Source organism: Apteryx rowi, unplaced genomic scaffold (genome assembly GCF_003343035.1).
Source record: "Apteryx rowi isolate R43461 unplaced genomic scaffold, aptRow1 scaffold_71, whole genome shotgun sequence".
Taxonomy (NCBI): Eukaryota; Metazoa; Chordata; class Aves; order Apterygiformes; family Apterygidae; genus Apteryx; species Apteryx rowi.
The window spans coordinates 3,119,484-3,142,234 of record NW_020450994.1 but is presented as its reverse complement, the minus strand read 5'-3'; the positions used below and the strand labels follow the sequence as shown (position 1 = coordinate 3,142,234).

Genomic DNA, 22,751 nt, shown 5'->3' with positions numbered 1-22,751 from the left:
GGTGACAGGGGATGGGGGATGGGGCAGGGCCCGAGGTGGCAGGGCATGGGGGATATGGGGTGGCCCGAGGTGACAGGGGATGGGGGATGGGGCATGGCCCGAGGTGACAGGGGATGGGAGGTGTGGGGTGGCCCTAAGTGGCATAGTGTGTGTGTGTGTGTGACCCCAGGTGCAGGGGACGCGGTGTGTGTGGGGTGGCCCCTGCACCCCGGGGACATCCGTGGGGCAGGCTGTGTGGGAGGGGGACACCCCCCCCCAGGTGCGAGAGGAGCAGGGGGGCTGCAGGGGCGGCTGCGTGGGGAGCCTGGAGGCGCAGGCGGGGATGGGGAGGTGGCCGCGGGGGGGACCTGGCCTTGCCTCCCCAGGGGTGACCTTCGCTGTCCCCCCGCTTGGGGCCGGGCCCGGTGGGGCGCGCGCACCCTCTGCCCGGCGCCTGCGGCTCCATGCCAGCACGGGGCCGTGGGCAAGCCACCCTCATGCTGCGGGAAATGGGCTCTGCGTTGCTGCAAGGACCCGAGCGCGGGGCCCAGCGCGGGGCTGCTCTCCTGCCTCTGTCTGACTCGGCACGCCAGGGACGCGCATCCGCAGACCCTTCCTGGGAGGACCAGGCTTCGCCAAAACCCCCGAGCACTGGCGAACCGTGGGAGCGTTGCCCGGGGGAGGGAGCAGAAACCTGCAGGTACATCGGGGGTAGGACGGTGCTAGGAAAAGAGGTGGCCTGTGCCGTGTCCTGCCAGCACCTGTGCCGCTCCCTGGCGCGAGCGCTGGGGCAGACTGGTGTCCCAGACCGCGCTCGGCAGGCTTAGGGGCGAGCGCGCAAAGCTCTTGCAAGTGTTCTGCATCGTGGGCTCTCCTGAAAGCGGAGCGCGAGCACCAGAGCTGTTGCTGAGCGCTGGCTGGTGGGCGCTCTGCTCTTGTGGTAATTGCGGGGAGCAGCCCCTGGGAGGGGACGTACCCCTCTTTCTTCCACCTTTGGTGTTTGCTGTTGGAGTCTGTCAGAGTTGTATCTGAGCCTCTTCCCTGGACAGCGTCATGTGTTCGTTGTCTTGCATAAGACAACTCTCTTTTGGCAGACTGTGGAGATAAAACATTAGTTTAATTAAAAATATTTTGAAATGCTGTGAACTATAGATGATCTGGTGTACAGAAGTTCTTCTGAAGCACAGCAGAACCAGCTTTGAGCTGTCCTGTGCCATAAGTAACCAGGAAAAATGCATATGGGAAACAATATTTTAACCTTGAAAAGCTGTGCTTGTAAAATTGCTCTTTGGACATTGATGGTGTTATGCAATTGTCAAGGTTGACATTGGAATGGATGGCAGTGTAATTTATTTGCTTGTGCTTTCTTCGCGTTTGTCACCTTTGTATTTTGAGCTCTTTTTCCTGCTCTCCTGCTGGTGGTTGGGGGCAGGGGGGAAAGTGTTCCTGCATTCAAGGCAGGAAGCTGAGCGACAGACCTCTGAAAGGCCACTGAAGGTTGCTGCCTGTAAAGCTTGTTCATGCAAAACCTGATGAAGGGGCAGATAATGGACTGCGCTGGATTATAGAGCATGCTGGTTTTACCTGAGCAACGTGTGCTCTAGCATCCTAATGCAAGCCTGAGTCTCTGGGAACTGAGAGTGTGGGTCATGTGTGGTAGGTAAGGGCTGTTGGAAAAGCAGTGACCGCAGGTCGATGGTGACCTGAGCTCGGCGTGTATTGCGGTGGCTCTGAAAGTGTGAAGTCCCTGGTTGTATGAGCAGGGAGGGGTTATCTCTGCACTGGCTTTAAGGAGAATTGAGTCCTAGGCCCTGTTTTCACATGAGTTTCAAACAGAATAGTAGCAGCTCGTGTAGGTTCTAGGAGAAGGATTTAGGTTTCAAAGACTTTCTTTTCAGCAAGAAACTAAGGAAGAAGAAGCTTTTGGCGCTTGCTCTGCTCGGACTTAAGGGGTGGATTGTGATCTCAGAGTACCTGCAGAGGGCAAAGCTTTCTTGTAGTGGGGCTCCTGTCCGGCAAGCAAAGGAGAAGAAGGTCCAGGTGGTGTTGATTTATGRGGGGGCAGTTGGTGTGAGAACATGAGGAAATGTCCGGGACTCTGCTCTTGGTTTTGGCTCCCACCTACATGTCTGTCTCATAGAGCTCAACCAGGAAACGGGCTGGGTGTGGGAGCATCGGGCTGGGTGTGGGAGCGTCAGGTTGGGTCACTGCAGTATGCGTTGTGCGGATGGCTGCAATGGCTCTTCTGGCCTTTGTACRTGGGTTCCAGATTATTTATCAAGAATGCTGTGTCAACAGGATCCTTTTCCTTGTGCCTTTGAAAATGTTGTGCCAATGTTGAAGGTGTCTCTAAGCCACTGCCCCCCAGTTGTTCGGCAGCTCCTCCCACAGTTGTGGGACCAGGGCCTGTACAGTGTTTTTGGGGTGTACTCTTGCGACAGAGGCAGCCAGCCAGCTAAAACCCAGGAGCTGGTGCTGTAAGAGAAGCCTGGAGCTTGATCCCATGGCCCAATACACGGATTTGAATCTCTGAAGTCCTGCAGGTAGGGATGACCTCTCCTGTTGTAGATATYAAATGAACCGTGCTTGTTCCCCACTTGCTTAGGGCAGAGTGTGGGTAGCAGCCCCTTTCTTTTGGGGGCACCTGTGGCAGGATGATGCTGCACTCTCAAAAGCTGTCAGGCCTTGGAGCACCAGAAGTAGAAACCTCACCTGTTGCAGGCTCTTGAACCTCCAGAGACTGCTGAGATAGCCTTGGGAATGCAGCGTGTTTTTGGCTGAGAAAGTCCAGGACCTTGGGAGGAGCAGTCACATCCTAGGCTGATTTGGGTCCATGCACCACTGTTGTGCTGAACCTCTGGCTGACGGGTGTCCTCTGTTCCTCTCCCCACCTCTCCTCCTGCAGCCCAAACAAGCRCTGCGTGGCATGACTGGGGTATTGGCAACTCTGGGACAGGGTTTTTTGGTCTTCGTGTTAATCAGGGCTCATAGGGCTAATTCCTACGTTGAAATGCACACAGCTGCAAACATGCAAAGAAAAAGTAGTTAGGAAACTTTGGACTCCATCACGCGCTAGGGCTGCTAGGGCAGGGGGGAAGGTGAATGCTGTGCTGGCAGGGRTGGAGGGTCTCTGGAGAGGGTGATGTGCCGCACTGGAGTGTAGCTGATGTGCTCTGGAAGGTGTTCATGACACAGATCCAGAATGACAGAGAAAGCTGGGTGATGTTTGGACAGGCTTTAATTCCACTGCCAGTTCGAATGGAAAAGAATATCCCCCAGCCCTGGTGTGTCTGTAGATATTGCAGAGCATGAAGACTTTCTCCCGATGATTTTGCAGCCCTGTGAGAGTTGCTGCTAATTGGCAAGATTACACAGGGAATCAAGCACCTTCTCTTTCCAGGCTGTGGGATGTGGGGGGGAAACTGAGGAGGAGTTTGCTGTTGAGATAATAAAATAGCTCGGGCAATGATTGGCTGTAAACTTTCTCCCACTATATAATCATTAAACAACTGCTTTTACAATCCGGTGAACTCCCAGCATTACCTTGCTTATAAGGAGCTGGGATACCCCTCTGGGCTGCATTACAGCAGCGCTGCGTAGGCACCTTATTTCGCATATCCCGAAACCTGCTGGGGAAGCAGCTGGATAGGTTCTCTGACGCTGGTTAAAAAGGTACTTCCTCGAGAGGACGTAGTGCCAAAAACTCACCTCCGCAACATAAAGTCAGAGCTGTCTCAGCTACGAGAAGAGCAGTTGCAGCTGATGAAACGTAAAGATAGCGGCAGGCTGGTGGAGCAGCAGGCGCTGATTTAAGGCAGCTATACAGGCCAGGCTGGTTCTCTTGGCGTGCAGGGCTCCTTCGGACGAAGTGTCCTTAAATAGTCAAATATGAGGTTAAATATGCAGGAATAGGAGGATGGGCTGCAATTGGATCCCGTAAGATTGCATCCTGGAAAATGTGAACCTGAGAGGGATTTGGGGACCTTAGAAATTGGTAAATAAAGTGAAGGTGCAGTGGCCATGCGGCCAAAAAAGCAAAAGAGTTTCTTTACTGAGTAAGAGCAGAGAGTGTTGTGGTGCTGATGGCTTGTGTCCTGGCTTACCAAAACCAGTTCTTGTGCCTTTGTGAAGGGCATTGAAGGATGGAGAGAGCACAGAGCACTTGAGAAGTGCTTGCCATATTAGATTGCCCTTAAATTCACTTCAGTGCCGATATTCCGGTGGCTGCTGTCATCTCTGTGCCACTGGTGATAGCAAAGGGGGGGATTACGGGTGTGTAGGGCCTTTTGCCCCCAGCTTCAAGGGGGAAATGCCCCACAGGGGATTTGTGCTGACAGCTTCCCCTTGCTGTATGGGGCTGTGCTCAGCACCCTGCAGGCTGCTGGCGTGGCAGTGCGGGGCCCTGGCGTCCTGTTGGAGTGGGACAGGCTGCGAGCTCCTGGCCACTGTGGTTTTCTCATGTTTGTACCAGCCATCCTACGCRAGCAACCCTCTCTGTGGCTTCTTAGTACAGCACCTGGTGGCCACTCTTAGCTACTGTCTGCTTGGGACCTGGGCCTGCACTGGCAGCGCTGCCAGTTCAGTCTCCCCTGTCTGTTCCCTCAAGTTCAGCAGCTTCTTCTAGTCTGGCAGCTGTTTTATGTGTGCTAATTTTATTTAGCTGGAAGATTTAACTTGGGGCAGGTAATTAGCCAAAGCTGATCTTCTGTGAGTGCCGACTTGGGAATCCAGCCCTGTTCCCGTTGCCTGGAGTGGTGCCGGCGCGCCCAGGTCTGGGTGTGCCCTGCTGTGTGCTCTATTGTCTGGATGTCTCTTGATTCCCAGGCCTTGGGGTGAGAAGTTATCTGATGGGCAGTGCCTGGCTGTGCGGCCGGGTGTGCGTGTGTGTATTTGTGTCTCCCTTGTGTAGCGTGCAAGCAGGGATGACCTTCCTGGATCCTGTAAACTGCAGAGAGTGAGCACTGCCTCTCCCAGGGTATGTGTCCCTGATACCAGCCACCCCCAGAGACACGGCACTCGGATGTAGCAGGACAGTGCGTTACAGGAGGAGTGTGGAGGTGGAAGAGCAAGGTTCACCTCCCCAGAGGAGGATATGGCTCCCTCTGGGCTTGCACCTCAGCTCTGAGACTCTTTACCACAGCGTGCAGTACCAGGCGTGGTGGTGCTGCTTGTGTTCACTCCCACTTCTCGGGGGGATGTCTGGTAGTGCTTTGGGCTGGAAAAGCTTCCTGCCCCTGCACAAGTCAGGGAGCTGAGTGGGAAGTGTGGGCCCTGATCTCTACCCGGGTATTGAAGTGCTCTGTTTTCTCACCATGCCCTTGCACACAGGCTGTGGCTCAGGGTGAGTCTGAGTTGCTCTGCTGGGAGTGTTTCCTGACCCATATGCAGTGCAGCAAGATCTCAGGGGCAGGAGTTGTCGCCCCATGTCCCTGGGGCCCAGAGGTTCCTGCAAGGCCTTCATGCATCTGTACAGGAGGGGCAGCTGGAACGTGTGCCAGCCACACGCTCCAGAGTGGTGATGGAGAAGGGGCAGCAAGGCTGGCTCCAATGTCCTTTCATATCTCCTTTTCCTTGCAGATATTTCAGATGGTGGTACAAGAAAACCCGCCTAGAGAAGAAATATCCATTCATCGACCTCTTAAGTGCAATTCCTCTACAGCAGATCTATGGTGAGCCTCCAGTTTGGGCACTGGGTTGGCGTGGAGGGAATGCCGGCATTTGCTCCAGGTCCCGGAGTTGCTGCCAGGTGCTGGTGGTAAGGCTTCTGAGACCTCCCCAGGCCTGTGTGGTTGGGGTGAAATGGGAGAAGAGTGACAGGATGGGGGGCACCAGGCTGGAGGTGCAGGTTTTCCAGAGCTGATGTGAGGAGCAGGGCCTCCTCTAGGGCAGGCGCTTGTGTGTTGGGAGCAATGTGGGTGCTGCTGACTGGGAAAAGATGTGGGGGGGCAGTCAAGGTGCTAGACACTACTTCTGGGTGTGGGTAGTGCTTAGGGGCCTCCGGAGCTGCAGGGGGGGATTGTTGAGCCAAAGGCTGCTGTGTGCAGCGCCACGGGGAAGAACAGGAGTGATGATTTCTGTGTTTGCCAGGGTGCCCGCTGGGCGGGATCGGGGGAGGCACCATCACCCGCGGCTGGCGGGGCGAGTTCTGCCGCTGGCAGCTAAATCCTGGGATTTACCATTACGAAACGGTCATCGCTGACCAGGTAGGTGCAACTGTCCTCCAGCCCCATCCCCTCTGTGTTTGGCAGCRCTTCCTGGCGTAGGCCAGGCAGGCTGAGCCTTGCAGCCGCCCCAGGGTAGATGGCTGGTGCTGTAAAGAAGCAGTGCTGACACCAGATTCGCAGATGAGCAGTGAGTTGTCCTGGACACGAGTGTTGCAGAGCTGCTCCCTGCTCTCTGTAGCTCTGCCTCCTAGATGGGTGTTTGGGGAACTAGGCAGTGTCATTCTGGCAGGGCTTAGTGGCACATTGCCCCTAGAGCAAGTGTGTTCAGGGTGTGTGGGGCCAACCTGGACACCCCATCTTGAGGACTGGGGCAGTAAGGGAGGAGCTACATGAAGTGACAGCACGTAGCAGTGGGAAGCTGTGCCTCTGCAGGCCAGCTGCCTCACACCTCCAAACCCCTTGTGCCATAGCTCACTGGGAGATGAGCTGTTATTTCTAGGGCTGTAGCCCACTGGCCTGTGTTGAGGAGTGCCTGGGAGTCTGCTGTGCATCCCCGTACTACACATGGAGCTAGGAAGGGGTTGGATGAGCTGGGATTTTGTTCTTTTGGGGGGATGTCTGGGACTTTACAAGACCTGAGCAGCCCACCTCTGAGTGTGTTGGAGATCTGGAGTCTTTAGGTGCCTGTGCCAGGCAGGAGGAGTTGCTCTCCATAGGAAGGCCTTAAAGGCCCTCACGCTGGGAATATCTGCCAGTCATCCCTTCTGGTACGTGCAGCAGGTGTGGTCTGGGTGCGCGTAGCCCTCTAAGGCAGCCAGGGCTTGGTCTGTGTGGGGACCGAGAGCCAGATTGGGGGTGCGAGCTGCCCTGGAGCAGCCTGTGCTGTAGAGGCCTCTGCTCCTGGGCTCATCTCATCACTTTGCCCTCCTCTCCTTCCCAGTTTACAGTGTGTCTGCGTCGCAAGGGGCAGACAGTTTACCAGCAGGTGCTGTCAGTGGAGAAACCCAGTACTCTGCAGGGCTGGAACTGGGGCTACTGTGGCCGCTATGCCTTCTACCATGCACTGTACCCTCGTGCTTGGACAGTCTACGAGCTCCCAGGGCAAAATGTGGTGCTCACTTGCCGCCAGGTCTCTCCTGTCATCCCCCACGACTATCAGGTAAGGAGGCGATGGCACCCCGCTCGCTGCAGCCTGCTCTGAACATTGGGTAGCGTGGGTGCTGTTCCCACTTGCAAGTGACGTGTACAGTAGGGTGCTGGGATGAGGTCTGTCCTCTAGCAGAGCTGAAGGATGGCAGCCCAGACCTGGCCTTGTGAATGGGAGCCAGCGTTGCTGTGGCTGCTGGGTGCGCTCTGGGTTCCCAAGAGCGCTGCTGTGATCTGGGCAGGGTGTATAAATTYTGAAGAGGACTGTGCCTGTTGTGGGGCTTGAATGCCCCAATGTGCCCTTTCAGGAGCTTGAACCAGTTTATTACCTGCTGGTTCCATAATTAAGCTGTGGAGGCAGATGCTGCTGCCTTATCCACAGCGCTGGTTATCCTTCCCACAAATGGGTAAGGAGGGGAATGTGCTTGCGGATGGTGTGACAAATGCGGCCACATGCAGCTACCTTAAGGAAAGTGGGTCAGACCGCTCCCTGCAGCAGGGGATGTGCTGGAGGAGCAAGTGTCCACACCAGGCTGTGGCAGCACAGCTATTAAAATCAGATTGGCAGGGACTTGGCAGAGCTGCCTGCGTAGGAATAAAGGGTCAGCAGAGCAGACGTAGTCTCGTCCTGTGGGATCTGCTGTGTAAGATATGTCCAGAGCAGGCCTGAACTAGTGGCTTGGCTCACAGATCTCCTTGTTTTCGGTTTGGGCAGCAAAGGCTCAGAGCTGGTGAATTTTAGACCCCAGAGCATTGCATGTTGTACCCACAAATGCTGCAGTAGATGAGTGAGTTCCTTGTCCTCTCTGTCTAGTTTTAGGAGTAGTGGAGCAGCATGGAAGAGCAGAGCTTGCTTGTCCCCAAATTGCTTGCAGCTTGAGGGAAGCAAGACCAGGCCAGAAGTGAATCAGGGACTGGTGGAATGTCTGCTGAGGCATATGGCTCTTCATGGCTGGTGGGTCCCAGCACTCTTGAGGTGCCATAGAGACAGATGTGGCTGAGATGTTGGCTTAATTCTGTAGGCTTTCATCCTTGTTTATTTTCTTTCCCAGCCTGGTCTTTTCTGTCCTGGTCTGTCCTAAGATCATATCCCTAGTGCCAGCTGCTATCTGGGCCTGTAACAGTCAGACCCCGGTAAGGCTCTGCCCATCCTGACACTGTTGGTGCTGGGAGGGGTTGTCCCTTTTTTCTTCTGCTTTGCTCTGGCAACTGTTCCTTTCTCTTTTGACCTGTGCTTTGATGTTTTGTCCTGCTTGATCCTGCACTTGTTTCTGTGCTACTTCTATTCCCAACTCCTGTCCATGCAGTGTGGCAGGCCGATGACTGTGCCCTTGCTGCACGAAGGGTCAGATGCCAGCATTTTAGGAATCCCTCAGCCTGTTCTTGTGGATCAGTTTATCAGCTGAGTGCTCACTCAAGGTGCTCCTGAGAGTGTTTTAGCTGACTTCTGCCTGCCCTTCCCATGTGAGGGCTATTTATTAGCTAGAGTTGCCCAATTACAGTCTCCACTTAGCGACGTTCCCCAGGCAGAAGGAACCCCTGCAGAAATAAGGAAATTCCAGAGCCTGGCAGTAAGGGATGTCCCACTAATCCTGCTGTGCGTTCCCAACCTTGGGCAAGGGCAGGAGGCTGTGCTGCAGACATTCCTGACCCTGATGTTCCCTCAAGAAGCAGGTGGGTCTGTAGCCGCAGGTGTTGGCCTGTTGAGACACATCTGAGTGTTAGATACTGATTTCTGTCTGTCTCTATTGCCTGGTGCGGATTTGCTTGCTCAGGGTTTGTGACCTGAATTTTGTATTACCTGCCCCCACAATTCCTCTGCTCCAGCTACTCCAGTTTGGCAGCAGACTCCCGATGTGGAGTTGAAAGACTAAGTTATTCCTTGTGCTCTTGCACCTGCCTCAGTCCAGACAGTTTCTCCTGGCACTGGGGGAAGCAGTGCTCTGAGCAGTTTATCGCAGAGTGCAAGCTGTGTACACGGTGTTGTCTGTCTCTACCAGGACTCCAGCCTGCCGGTCGGAGTGTTCATCTGGGAGGTCGAGAACGGGAATGACGAGGACGTGGACGTCTCCATCATGTTCAGCCTGCAGAATGGCACGGGTACGAAGGAGGACAAGAGAGGAGGGCACTGGAACGAGCCCTTCACCTTTGAGAAGGAGGGCAAGCAGGTTGCTGGAGTTCTGCTGCATCACTGCACAGAAGTGAATCCTTTCACCCTTGCTATCTCTGCCAGGGAGAAGGTAAAGGGCCGGCTGGTTGGCGGCGGTCTGCGGGCTCACAGCACCCCTCACGGCGGGGAGGCAGGGGCAAGGCATGAGTGTCCCATGTGGCAGAGGTCTGGACTGTTGTGCCTGGGAGTGACACCATCCTGGTCCTGTCTGACCCCATTTGGTGTGGCTGCCAGTGCAGGGAGAGCTGTGCAGCCCTGCCGAACGTGGTGTCTGTGGGCTATTTCTGGGCAGCTAGTGAAGGACAGATGTGTGATGTGCTTTGGGTCAGAGGTAGCACCACCCCCGGCACTTGCCTGACTGCCAGGGCAGGAGTAGGGGTGTGACTCCAAGTAGGCTCCAAACAGTGCCCTGTTTGGGGAGTGGGATTCCAGTTTAGAAGCTGTGGGTGAAGCTTGCAGGTCACTAGATGAGTAGATCTGGAGTTAGCATTGATGGGCAGAGTGTGAATTCAGGGCTGCAGGAAGGATTGTGGGGTAGTTCACTGTTTTCCCCACCTGCCCCACAAAAGGACCAGCTCCTAGTTTAGGCTCTGCAGGGAATCTGATCTCCTCTCACCCAGTGGAGACATGCAAGGTGCTCACATTACCTGCTCTTTGGAAGGAACCCTTACCTTGACACAGTCTTTTCATCCCCAGGCTGGCACCGGAGTTACCCACTTCACAGCATTCAATCCCACAGGATCAGGTAAAGAGGTGTGGCAAGACCTCCTTCAGGATGGCAGGCTGGATTCCCCTGCGGGTGAGTCCTCCTTGTGTTCCGTGGTTGAGGCCAGGCCCGCACAGAAGTGAGCGGAGGGAGCATGTGGCTGCCCTCGTGACAGGGCACAGAGCACCAGCCCTGGCAAGCAGAGCTGGATTTCCTTCCTCTGACTGCCTGGATGTGGTCGCAGGGAGTGTAATGTCTGGAGGAAGCTCAGGCAGAACTGAATGGAGAGAATCTGTCCCTGTGGAAAGGTCCTTCCTGTCCCTTGTGTGGTGCAGGGTAAAGGCCTAAAGTGGGAGATGCTCTTGACAAGGCTGTGCAGGGCYGCCAGGTACACAGAAGGACTGGCTTACCTGTGGTTGTCACTCTGCTCTTGCTCTTGGTGATGCTGTGGCCTGCCCCCAAGTCCTATGGCACTTAGGCTGCATGAAAAGGGATTCAATCTATATTTGAATTTCCTGTTGTTTAGTTTCATTGTCATGCTGTCCTTGTTGTGGTTTCATGACATGAGTGAAGGTTCTCCAAAAGCTGTTTGTATCACTTCAGGGCTGTTCTCCGCTACATACTTTGCGTATACTAATATCTTCTTAGTCTGATTGAGGTTGCACGAAGTTGAGTTTTCTACTGATCTAGCCATAGTGATGCCCAGCCACCTTCCCTAAATTTATGTTGTCAGTGCTGCAAGCRATGCCATTTTAGATTTGCCCTTCTAGTGGGCATTTAGCACTTCTCAGGTTTCGGTGCTGACATAATTTGCTGTCTTGTTACTACATGGGTTTCTTGAAAGTCTCTGAAACTTCCTGGACAATTCTGCCTCATCCTCAGCTGTCTGCTCACTCCCTCTGCAGAGAGCCTTAGAATGGAATCTTGCAGCCCTTGGTGATAACCTGTTATTGCAGTAAAAGCTTGACCATTTGCCTAATGTCCCAGCCAGCATTTGACCAAGAAGAATGCTGACAAATTCAATGATGCTGGCGCTGAGCCTTTGCAAAAATTTTTTTGAAGCTTAAATTATGTAAAGCATTTACATAAATATTTCCAGAGACATATGTCTCCTACCTGCTTGTCYGTAGATGCACTCAGAGCTCTTGAGGCTATTGGGACGTGGTTTTCCCCTGTGCGTGCTAGGCATTATCATAGTCAGGATCTGTGCTYCTCTTTAAAATTGTTGCCTTAATGAGTTTACCTGGCACACATGTCAGGGCCAGCATGTAATTATCCGGTCCCCCAAGGGCTTTTCTTAAATACAGACACAATTCAAGCACCCTTCAAACAGTTGGAAAGAGGACTATCATTTATGAATGATTGTGTCTGCATTGAGAGCAGTGCAGTTACTAAGTAATGAGGCACTCTATCCATTCCACTCGTGCCTGGTGACTTTTCTGCCTAATTTGCTCCTATGCTTTTGTTTGTTTATTTTTAACCCCTGTGCCTATGGCAGATATTTTTTCTCCCAGATTTTGCAAAAAGCAGTTACTCATGTGCAGTAATATCATCACTGAAATGCCCTGGATGTTCTTCCCAGGTCATAAGGGGGCTGGGGCATGCCTGAATGGCCTTGTACCCCTCAGGACATCACCCCCAGTCCCTCTGGGCTCAGTAGGCTTTCGTTGTCACTTGTGAACATTTCTTGCTGGCAGGTAGAAGCACCCCAACGGAGAAGGGGGAGGTGGTTGCAGCAGCTGTGTGCGCCAGCTGTACGGTGCCTGCCCRAGGGCACAGGACACTCGAGCTGGCTCTGGCATGGGACATGCCCTGTGTTCATTTTGGCTCAAAGGAGAAGCTGCACCTCAGGTGGGTGGATTGTGTGCAGCCACACAGTCGAGCTCCTGGGCCTGCTCCAGGTAGGGTTTGACTTATGTGCCTGGAGCTCCCTTCTTTTCCTCCCTACTTTCTGACTCTGGGCTTGAATGCTACCCCAGGAGCCTTGTGCTACCCACTGTTTGCATCTGGCTGGCTCTGGTGTGGCCATGACCCTGCCAGCTCATGCAGAGAATGAATATGCCCCTGCCCAGTGGGTGTGTAGGACCCTCTTTCCAACACCCATGCTTTCCCTTTAGACAGTCCTCAGCACTGCTTGTTAACCTCTCAGCTGGCATGGAGACTTGGACCCTCCAGCTCTGTCTTCTAGCATCCCAGTGCTGGCTTGTCTTGGCTGTTTTGGAAGCTCCGCAGTTTTCTAGCCTCGGCATCCTTGCGCTAGCAGTCCTTTTAGTCTCATATTCCTCATGCTCCCATTGCAGTCTGGCTCCTCTCGCCTTGCTGGGGTTGGCCAAGTGGGGTGTCTGGGCTAGATGGGTTTCCCAGATGTGCCTCTGCCTGCCCCCCAGCAGGCTTTGTGGGTGAGCGTTGAGGATCCTGACAAATCTTTGTTCTGTAGGCGATACACACGCTATTTTAGCAGCAAAGGCGATGCTGCTCCTGCCCTGTCACATTATGCTCTAACGCGCTATGAGGARTGGGAGAAGAAGATTGATGCGTGGCAGAAGCCCATCCTGGAGAACAGGTGGAGTAGATAGGAACAGCACCCTGTGCAGAGTAGCTTAGCACCCTTCTGGCAGACAGCATCTAGGCTGGAAATCTAGGGCTGGATCTCTGGGAGTGAGCTGGCGAGTGGCAGCAAGGTGACCCCCTGCCAGGACAGTGGTCCCCATGGGCTCTGTGCAGCTCTGTCACATGCTGTGAGGGAGATGCAGCAGAGAATCAGTGTGTTTACCAGGTGCTGGCCCCAGCTCTTGGAGCACAGAGTGATGCCTGCTGGCTTTGTGGGGCTGTCAGGGGTAGGAGCACTGTGTCTGCTCCTCTGTGGGGCAGGTTGCATGCTCTGGTGGCCTGGCCTCCCTCGTGGGGTCCCCTCCAAGCTGGAGCTCCAGGGAACAGCGGGGCTGTTAGTTACCTGTGCTCAGGCTCACTGCCCTGGCTGTTGTGGCTGAGTGTCCCTTTTGCCTGCAGCCACCTGCCTCCCTGGTACAAGTCAGCCCTGTTCAATGAGCTGTACTTCCTGACGGATGGGGGGACCATCTGGGTGGAGCTGCCCCCGGACTGCTGCGCGGAGGACGTGCAGGGGCCGGCAGGGGCTGGCCTGTCCCAGCTCCTCCCCGTTCTGCGGGAGTACGGAAGGTTTGCTTATTTGGAAGGTAACTTGCAGAGAAATGATTGGATGGTCCCAACTCAACCCCCCCGTTGCTGTTTTGCCTGCTGTGCAGCAGCTTTTCACATGCTGCTGGGTAGAGAGCAGGGAGCAATGCTGATTAGCTGTTCCCAGCAAACCCACTGAGGGGTCAAGCATGGTGCAGCATGAAGCCTTCTCCAGACCCCTGGGTGATGTACATGGGGAATGCGAAATGTCTCCCCTCATGGGAGTCCCTGCATATGTCAGGGAAGTGGCTCAACCTCTGGGGCTGTGTGGGAGGAAGGATCTGCCCCTTCTTTCCCCTCCATTGCAGTAGGTCTCCCCTCCTTCACCATCCCCCTGTGCTTGCAGGCCAAGAGTACCGGATGTACAATACCTAYGATGTCCACTTCTATGCCTCCTTCGCTCTCATCATGCTGTGGCCCAAGCTGCAGATCAGCCTGCAGTATGATATTGGTGAGTGACCTAGGAGACCTTGGCTTGACCCCTGCTGATGTCTTGACCTACAGGAGAGACAGAGGATTTGGGACTACTTCTGCCATAGAAATAGGTGCTGTGGAGCCAGCATCCCCTCCATTCTTGTGCCCTGGGACTTGTGAGCACCTGATGTCCTTTCCCATCTGCTGCTGCTCAACATATCTCTGCTGAGCGCTGTGATACCTTCTTGCTGCTTCCTTGCTGTGCTGGGGGTGCAGAGCTGGCCCTACCTGGGCTGGGGGAGTCCTTGGTCTTAACAGTTCTCTTCCCATCTCCCTTGAGGCAGGAGAGGAAGTGTGTAGCTGTTTGCAGACCCTGATGCTTTGGACAGGCCCGGAGGCTGCTCTGTGTTGCCCCAGCCAGCAATGGTCACAGAGGGGACAGAGTCAGAGCACAGTGCTTTGCTGGGCTGAGGGAGGGCCGAGCCTGCTGGGGCTCCTTTCCAGTCCTTGGTGCTGCCACCACCTCAGTTAAGGCAAGTGCACTTTACAACAGTGTAGCATGAGGTCCTTGCGCCTGGCCCCTAGTATGGGGCAAGGGACAGAGGGTCACGTGTCCCCTGCTGAGAGCAGACTGGGAGCAGCCCGATGTCCCCTCATCCCTTTGCAGGATGCTGGTTCTTACAACCCCAGCCCAAGTGGGGAGCTTGGTGCGCTGCAAACACAGTGGGGCGCTGGTGGCCTGTGCCTGTGGTTAGGGCTTGCTGCTGCAGTGCCTGCTGGTATTCTCATGGTTCTTGCTTTGTGCGCTCCCCAGCTGTCACAGTGGTGAATGAGGATGTCCAGCCCCGGCAGTATTTGATGCGTGGTCAGACAGCCCAGGTGAAGCTGAAGAACGTGGTGCCACATGACATTGGGGAACCAGGTAAGGGGCCTGGCCTGCTGAGAGCCAGAGGGGGTATAGGGCTGCTCACACAACTCTATGTTAGTCAACTCCCAAGCTGTGGGACAGCCCATGCTTGGAAAAGCTCTATGATGCATGGAGTGCGCTGCTTTGGGGAGCAGGAGGCTTGGATGGCCCTCACTGTTCAGGGTGGTGATAGCAATGCAGATCATGCTGTATGAAGCCTGTGCAAGGGAGACATGGTGATACAGCAGTAGGAGGAAGGCTGTTCCCAGGAAAGATGGCACAGGATGCAATATGTTATTTTGGTGCTGCTTGATCATAGCACTCTTGGGACCTTGCACCTAGGTAGGCAAGTGGATGTTTGTTGCTTCCTGGACTGCTACATCTGCTCTGTCCTTGCACAGATGATGAACCGTGGCAGCGTGTCAATGCCTATCTGATCCATGACACAGCCAGCTGGAAGGACCTGAACCTGAAGTTTGTGCTGCAAGTGTACCGTGACTACTACCTGACACACGACTCCCTGTACTTGCGGGACATGTGGCCAGTCTGCCAGGTACTGAGGGGATGGTCCTGCCTCACAGCCTCTCACTGAAGTTGTGGGAAAGGAAGCAGCATCCTTCCTAGCTTTCACTGGGAGACATGTGACATCCAGGGAGCAGAGACAAATCATGCCCGAGCAGAGCATGAGGGGCAGTCATRGGAGAAAGTTGCAGAGGGTGCTTGGGCCGCATGACTGTCTCCTGCCTCCCACAGGCTGTGATGGAGTCAGAGCTGAAGTTTGACACAGATAACGATGGGCTCATTGAAAATGGTGGCTTTGCTGACCAGACGTACGATGCGTGGGTAGTAACAGGAGCCAGGTGAGCAAGAGAGACAAGTGGGCATTGAGAAGGTGGAGGATGGCAAATTGGGGCATGGGCAGGGGAGAACSCAGAACTGGGAAGGCAGCACCAATGTGTTGGAGGGGTCTGCACAGTCCATGCTGCATCCAGCATTGCCAACGCTGCTTTCCTTTATTCTGGCAGTGCCTACTGTGGTGGGCTGTGGCTGGCAGCCGTCTGTATGATGTGCAAGATGGCAGATGTGCTAGGCGATGGTGAGACCCTGCRGAAATACACTGCCATCCTACAGAAGGGCAAGGAGGCATTTGAGAGGCTGCTCTGGAATGGTGCGTACCCACCAGTGGGAAGCTGCACTCCCTTCAACCTGTATGGGCCACCAGGCTGGCCATGCTCTGCTAGGGGAGTGGGGTACAGGCCCTTCTCGGGGCATAGAGCCATGCTGGGAGCCTTGGGGTGCTGTGACCTCAGCTGGTGGACAAGGGAAGGCGGGGAGATGTCAAGTCTCCAAATGGAGAGGAAGGAGCAGGTACCAGGGAGGGATGTTGCCCTCCACAGAGGGAGGTGGGGGAACAGAAAGGGTATGATGCTGAGGAGTGGTTTGGGAAAGGGAGGAGGGGARCACCTTGTGAAAAAGGTGCCATGTTCCAGCCTTGCTGGGAGGAGTAGGAGCAGCATGCACAAGCAGGGATACAACTATCTGTTTACACTGTTTACTGTCCCTTCTAGGAAAATACTATAACTATGACAGCAGTGAGAGCGTCACCTCCAGCAGCATCATGTCAGACCAGTGTGCTGGGCAGTGGTTCCTTGGGGCTTGCGGCCTGGGCCAAGGGCAGTTTGAGGTAAGAGAAGGGGCAGCATGATCCAGAGCAGCTGGGCTGTGGTGAGCTGAGGCCTATGCCTGAAGGAGAGCAGTAGGGCTAGCACATGGTGTGGGTTAGGCATTAGTCTGTTAACCGCTGGTGCGGAGGCCTCTGGCCCACTCCTATGCAGTGGCAGCACTCTGGAACAGAGCACTTCATGCAAATCAGTGCAGCTCATTAAACTGAAATACATTTGTGAATAGACTATACAACAGGATTGTGTGATCTGTCAAATTGAGCTCGCTTCGAAGAGGTTCCCACTGGAACTTGTTCTCAGCAAAATGTTATTTGTTTAAAAAGTGGAGAAAATGTGTCCATGTTATTGACTGCCAGTTTAAAGTCCTGAAAGAAAATCAGAGGAGACCAAGATCTGTTTGGGGCCCTAAAGTCCATAGCTCTTCATTTGCAAGAGAAGGATTGACTAAAGACTATCCTGTCAGATGTTAGTATTATAATTCCCAGGACACAATAGGGTGGTAGAGAGCAATTGTGGGTGGATTATTTATGACCAATAGACAATTGACAGATTCCACTACTGGACAGCAAAACTCTCTGTAGTGGTGCAGGACAGGTGAAAGCTTTGTGTATCTGAAAGAAGGCAGAATGATGTCCTCAGCTGCATGAGGGTGATGGATCGCTTTGTAGTGTGTTAGTATTTGAGGGGAGCTTGAAATAGCCTGTCCTGGGAGCAGATTGTACTAAACATGTTGGGATTTAATGAGAACCACTGGCTTCTGCTTGTGCCCTCCTGTATTTACTCCAGTTCAGATTTCTTGAGCAGGGAGACTAGGACTGTGCACAGAACTTCAGGCGACATCTTGTCCAGGCCCCGCACAGCGATACCCAAACATCCCTTTATGGGGGAAATAGTAAACCTGGTGCAGTCAAAAATTTCACTTGCCTCTTCCTTAGGCCTTGGACTTTGCTTAGGGTATCTTTCTTCTCCTGTAACTAGTGAGCTTTGAGCTTACTGAAGACTTTATACTGCTGAAATTCTCTGTTACTACAGTCATCCAGTTTTGTCCCCATGATGTTTTGAATTCTGTGTTCTTGGCACCTCTCCTATGTTTGTCATTTCATTAGCACACTCCTGCTGTGTGCCCAGGTCAGTAATGAAATATGAAGAAAGAAAAGTCTGTGACCCCAGTCCTGAAGGAATTCTACCCCAGCCTTCTGCCAGAAAGACAGCTTCACACAGCCCCTCCACTAATTCCTTCTTCCTTAACAACACTTGTACTTATCCCCAGATACAAAACCACACTGGAAAAAAATACTGTATTCAATGCTTGGCTTTAATGAAGATAAAAGGGATATGCCTTTTCTTGATATGCATCTACAAAAGTTATCTGGTTAGACTGCTCAGCCTGCCTTTGGCAAGCTCATATTTCATTTCATCATACCTTCCATTTCCTCTGGCCTTGACTGCAACAAACTTGCAAGAAAAGTCTGGCGCATCACTGAGGTTGGGCTGGACTAATGAGCCAAGAATTACGTGACTCTTTCTCCTCTCTTACAAAGTGGTGTGTAACATTCACTATGTTCCAGCTTCAAAACATCGCTCCCAATTTGGTCATCGTGAAAAGTCCGCATTATGGCTTTCTACTTATGTTAGTACAGATTGTACTAACTAATCTAAATCCTCCTTTTGCAACATCGCTGAACTGTGAACTCTGCTTCTGTCACACAGGCAGTGATCTCTGCAATATTTCTCGGTATTATTACTAATACTGAAAGTAGTGGAAAAACACTATTAACTTTTAGCTAGGCGCAGAGGCTTTTTAATCTCAATGCAGTACTCACTGCACAGCAGCTCCACTGCTTTTTATTTGGCTCATAGGCCTCTTAGTGCTGACTTTTTAACTCCTTTATAAGAAGTTGCTCAGCATGATTATTTGCATTTTGTTTTCCTAACTTCTTGAGCTATTGGCTTTAGTTTGTTGAGCAACTGTGGGTTTTTTCCCTTTTTTATCTCTTCTGGGGAAAAAGATGTTTTCACTTCCTCCTGAAATTTTCCTTGAAATGGCTACTTATCCAGAAAGCCACCATCTCTTCCCCATAAGTCGTCTTATGTTCTTAACCTTTGCTGGGATAAAAGTTTCAGGTCTTTCAAAACCAGACACTGAAAACATCAGGCATCCTGTACATCCCAGTCTGAGCTCTTCCGTGCCACTTGCATCAGCACCCAATTACAAAATTTAAGAAATTAAAACCTTTTTGAAATTGATCCAAAAACAAGCCCTATTTCTTTTATTTTTCCACTGAGCTGAAGCTGGATCTCCTGTGTCCAGTTAAGTAACTTACCATGGCTAGTTTTTTTTGTAAGATTCCCAGGACTTACTCAAATGAAGTCCAAGGTATCCAGGGTCCTGCTCAGTTCCCAGCTAGCAGTGGCAAATTCTGCCCATCAGCAGTAAGGGAGGAACCTACCAATATCCATAACACTCACTCCCTAGCTGGGAGCTGCATTCCCATGTCATCACGCGGCCTTACCAAAATCTTTCCTTCTGGCAAGAAGGTATCTTCAGCCCCACTGATCCCAGACCCTCTGGGGACTGCGGTTGTACCTGTTTCAGCCACCTCTGCTCTGTGTCCCATCTCTTCTAGGCATTGCAATGCCTGTTTTAACTGTGGTAGCTGATGGAAACAGACTGATGGGATGAAAGAACAGTACAGCAGTTTCACCAGGAGGAAGTGTGGGGCCCCAGATACTCATTACAGAATCACAGAATCGCTGAGGTTGGAAGGGACCTCTGGAGATCATCTAGTCCAACCGCCCTGCTCAAGCAGGGTCACCTAGAGCACATTGCACAGCATTGCATCCAGGCGCGTTTTGAATATCTCCAGAGAAGGAGACTCCACAACCTCTCTGGGCAACCTGTTCCAGTGCTCTGTCACCCTCACAGTGAAAAAGCTTTTCCTCNCCCTGCTCAAGCAGGGTCACCTAGAGCACATTGCACAGGATTGCATCCAGGCAATGACCCTGAGAAACATGCAGCTGTGACCAGAAACAAAGGCCAGGAATTCAAATAAGAAGGCAATTCTGAGTGAGGTTGGCCTGGTCCCCAGAGCAAACTCCTAAGAGGAGCAATGGTTTTGACCAGTGACTGAAGGTGAGAGGCTTTTTATGGAGTCATGATAGTTGGAGGAGTTATCAGACTTCCTGCAAGGAAGATGGGGTGAAATTGTGTCCTGTGCTCTGAAGAAGAGCAATAATGGTCTCTTCTAGCCTAAAATGCAAGCCTGGTGGAGGGGTATGAGTAACCACTGAGGCAAAGCGTGCGCGTGCACTCACGCTCTCTCCCTCACGCTTGCTCCCTCTTTTTCTCTCTCTCTCTGTCTCTCTCCATGCAGGTCTTCCCCAAGAGTCATGTTGTCAGTGCACTGAAGACCATCTTTGAGAAGAATGTCATGGGCTTTGCCGGCGGCACCATGGGAGCTGTGAACGGCATGACGCCTGATGGGGTGCCGGACACCTCCAGCATACAGTCCAACGAGGTGTGGATCGGGGTAGTGTACGCCTTGGCTGCCACCATGATCCAGGAGGTGAGCAGAGGATTCTGTGCCTTCAGGCCAGCAAGCAGTGGCCCTGGGTCTGTGCCCTATCCTTGCACTCCATGCAGGTACTGACAGCCTTCTTTCTTCCCTCTGCTGCAGGGCCTGGTGCAGGAAGGTTTTCACACAGCAGAGGGCTGCTACCGGACAGTTTGGGAGCGGTTGGGCATGGCCTTCCAGACACCAGAGGCCTATTGTGAGAAGAAGGTTTTCCGCTCACTGGCCTACATGCGGCCCCTTAGCATCTGGAGCATGCAGCTGGCCCTGGAGAGCCGAGCCAGCCAGGCACCAGCACCCACAGAGCCCACCCAGGCAAACTCCCTCAACCCTTGAGCCTGGGAGCCCAATGGTGCTGAGCAGATGAGCAAATGCACCCTGGGGATGCGGGCCTCAGCTGGAGGGCAGGGACCCTGCCATGGTGCCCTTCCCCACCACTTGATAATACTCAGATTGCTGTTTTCCTTCCCCCTCTCCTCACCCAAACCATAGATCGTGCCCTTCACCTTGGGGGGCCTCCAGACACAGATGCTGAGCATGAGGGGATCCAGAGGCACAAATTATGTCTCCACACCCTCACCAGTGAAAGGAGAGGAGTGGGATAAGGGGGCACTGCTGAGGCTTGTGCCTCCCTTTCCCTATTGCTCAGGGCTCTGCCAGCCTGCAGGACAAGTAACTTTCTTCAACGTGAGCTGGCACCATCTCCTAGGAGCAAGCAAGACCCTTCTCCTGCAGGCTTTGTCTGGGAGAAGTCAGTGGGCCTGGTAAGGTAGGAGTTGGCCTGCAGGGCTAATAAGTGTGTGTGTATGAAGTGAGGACCTTGGACCAGTGTGGGGTGTGGCTGCCTGCACCAGATCTGGCTGCTCATTGCTGCTGTACGTAGACACGTGGATACTGTAGTTGTTTCTCTGCTTTGTAACTGCTGCAGACACAAACTGGCTCTCCTGGACTGAACCTCCCTGGCTCTGCCTGCAGCTGGAGTTGGCTCTGGGCCTGGTGCAGTGCTGGACAGGTCAGGGAGCTCTGGCCTGGCCTAGGAGCTCCCTCGGCATGGGATCTGCTTACCCAGCCCCTGTGCCACAGCTGCTTGCGGAGCAGTGTGCTGCTTTCCCACTGCCAGGAGCTAACTGCACACCTGCCCCAGGCAGCGAGCATGCAGGAGAGCTTGTGGCAAGTACAATCCACAGCRGGGCCTTCCTACGTGGGGGGAGGCCTGGCTCCCTGGCCCGTGACAATCTGAGCCCAGATTCTGGCCTGGGTGGAACAGCACGTCCCTGGTCTGGTACTGTGGCACCCCTCCCTGCTTGCACAGCAATGCAGACTTGTGTGAGCAGTGGAGCAGATTTTAGATTATGAATCATTTTAATTTAAGTTCTTAATAAATGATTATCCAGCTGTCTGTCCCTGGTGGTCTACTTCCTTTGTGGCAGGCTGAAGGGAACGGGAACCTATATTGTCCTTTTTCCTTCACAGCTTGTCCTAACCTTAGCTGGTTTGTGCAGGGGCCAGTGTGAATGGCTTGTGATGTGTGTCAGGACTTAACTATAGGCTCGTTGTCACAGGTTTCTTGGCTAACAGGTTTGTGATAGGAGCAAAAAATACCTTCCATCCAGTTGCAATTGCATTGAGGTCCTAGAGAGCAGTCTGAGGCATGTCCCTTGTTCTCTGCTCCGATGTAGTTGCAAGCCATGTGAAGGTAAAGACACTGGCATTAATATCAAAAATGCCACTAGCATCCAGCTTGTCCCCTCCTCAGCCAGGCAGGGCTGTTCTCTGGCTGTTTAGGAGCCTACGGTGCCCTGGAGCTAGCTCTTGATGGTGACTGGCTCCTAGTGCCACAGACTGTGCTCCTTGCTCCTGCACTCCTTAGTTTCCCCATTTCTCTGCAAACACGGTCTGCTGCAGCGCGGAGGAAGCAAGGAGGCCATACCTACCTGGTTTCAGGTAGGTGCCCTTATGTGCTTAGCCTGTTTCCCCTAGGACAGACAACTTCTTAACTTTGTTACCAAGGGACGAAGTAGGTGTGGGATGGAGCCCTGCTCCCCCCTTATCAGAGGGACTGCTTTGGGTCTTGGGTTTGGTTGTCAGCTTAAGCATGAGGCTGAACATGGGCTCTGTGCGCCTTGGCCGGCCCATGGCATGACCACCTCAGGGAGTGCAAGCACCAGCGTTTACACAAGCTTGTGTGAAGCACTGTGAAAGGTTTGTCTGTTCCCTGTGGCTGCAGGGAGATAGGGAAGTCTGCTCAGGTTTGCTTATGGCTCTGGGTGACCAGGCGGTGGCACTGCCTTGGCCCTGGTGGAAGGGGACCTCTGAGCTGCTGGCTGTGTGCCCTGAGGAGCAATGGAGTCTGCCCCTGAAAAAAGCATGTCCCTTAGGCATGTCTTCCTGTGGAAAAGGGCTTGGGGAGTTGGTAGTGAGGGATGCCTTCCCTAAAAGAGAGAAGGGCCTGGGGGTAGGACAGCAGGTACCTGGCCCTTTTCTGTGCCCCTGGCCTGGCTGGCCTCCATCCTCTTCCCGTGTCTGCCACCTCCCTGTCCCTGTTTCTGCCTGGTTTAGTTGCTCCCTGCAACTCGGTCACGAGTGCTGCTTGTTTTAGTACTGTCCATTAATCTTTAAATGGGACAGGGGCTACAAAGCAGCGTGTCCTCCTCTCTGTGCCCATCCTCCCTCCCCCTCGCCTGTGCTCACGTGGGGACGGGGCAGGAGGGAGAGCGTGAGGCTTCCCAACGGCTGGCCAGCCTCCAGGCAGCTGGAGCTGCCGCGACCTGCAGGCTGCCTTTGTGCCAGGCTGTTGCTGTGGATCTCCAAACGCG

The 22,751-nt window shown here is 53.5% G+C and overlaps 1 protein-coding gene across 3 annotated transcripts; it reads left to right on the top strand.

The window, feature by feature from the left end:
* Nucleotides 1-426: 426 nt before the first annotated feature.
* On the top strand, nucleotides 427-21,334 carry GBA2 (glucosylceramidase beta 2). 3 transcript variants are annotated; one of them, XM_026087241.1, is made up of 17 exons: nucleotides 427-679; nucleotides 5,557-5,648; nucleotides 6,067-6,182; nucleotides 7,084-7,302; nucleotides 9,290-9,529; nucleotides 10,156-10,258; nucleotides 11,863-12,016; nucleotides 12,603-12,728; nucleotides 13,175-13,359; nucleotides 13,707-13,811; nucleotides 14,589-14,696; nucleotides 15,083-15,234; nucleotides 15,435-15,541; nucleotides 15,707-15,849; nucleotides 16,250-16,365; nucleotides 19,738-19,929; nucleotides 20,041-21,334. In XM_026087241.1, the coding sequence occupies exons 1-17, from the start codon at nucleotides 444-446 to the stop codon at nucleotides 20,269-20,271; spliced, it is 2,625 nt and encodes an 874-aa protein (XP_025943026.1). In that variant the 5' UTR covers nucleotides 427-443; the 3' UTR covers nucleotides 20,272-21,334. The 3 variants fall into 3 exon arrangements, with proteins under 3 accessions (XP_025943026.1, XP_025943027.1, XP_025943028.1); XM_026087242.1 differs by lacking the exons at nucleotides 19,738-19,929; nucleotides 20,041-21,334 and adding an exon at nucleotides 18,991-19,096; XM_026087243.1 differs by lacking the exons at nucleotides 427-679; nucleotides 5,557-5,648; nucleotides 6,067-6,182; nucleotides 7,084-7,302 and adding exons at nucleotides 8,136-8,244; nucleotides 8,342-8,423.
* The last annotated feature ends 1,417 nt before the right edge of the window (nucleotides 21,335-22,751 follow it).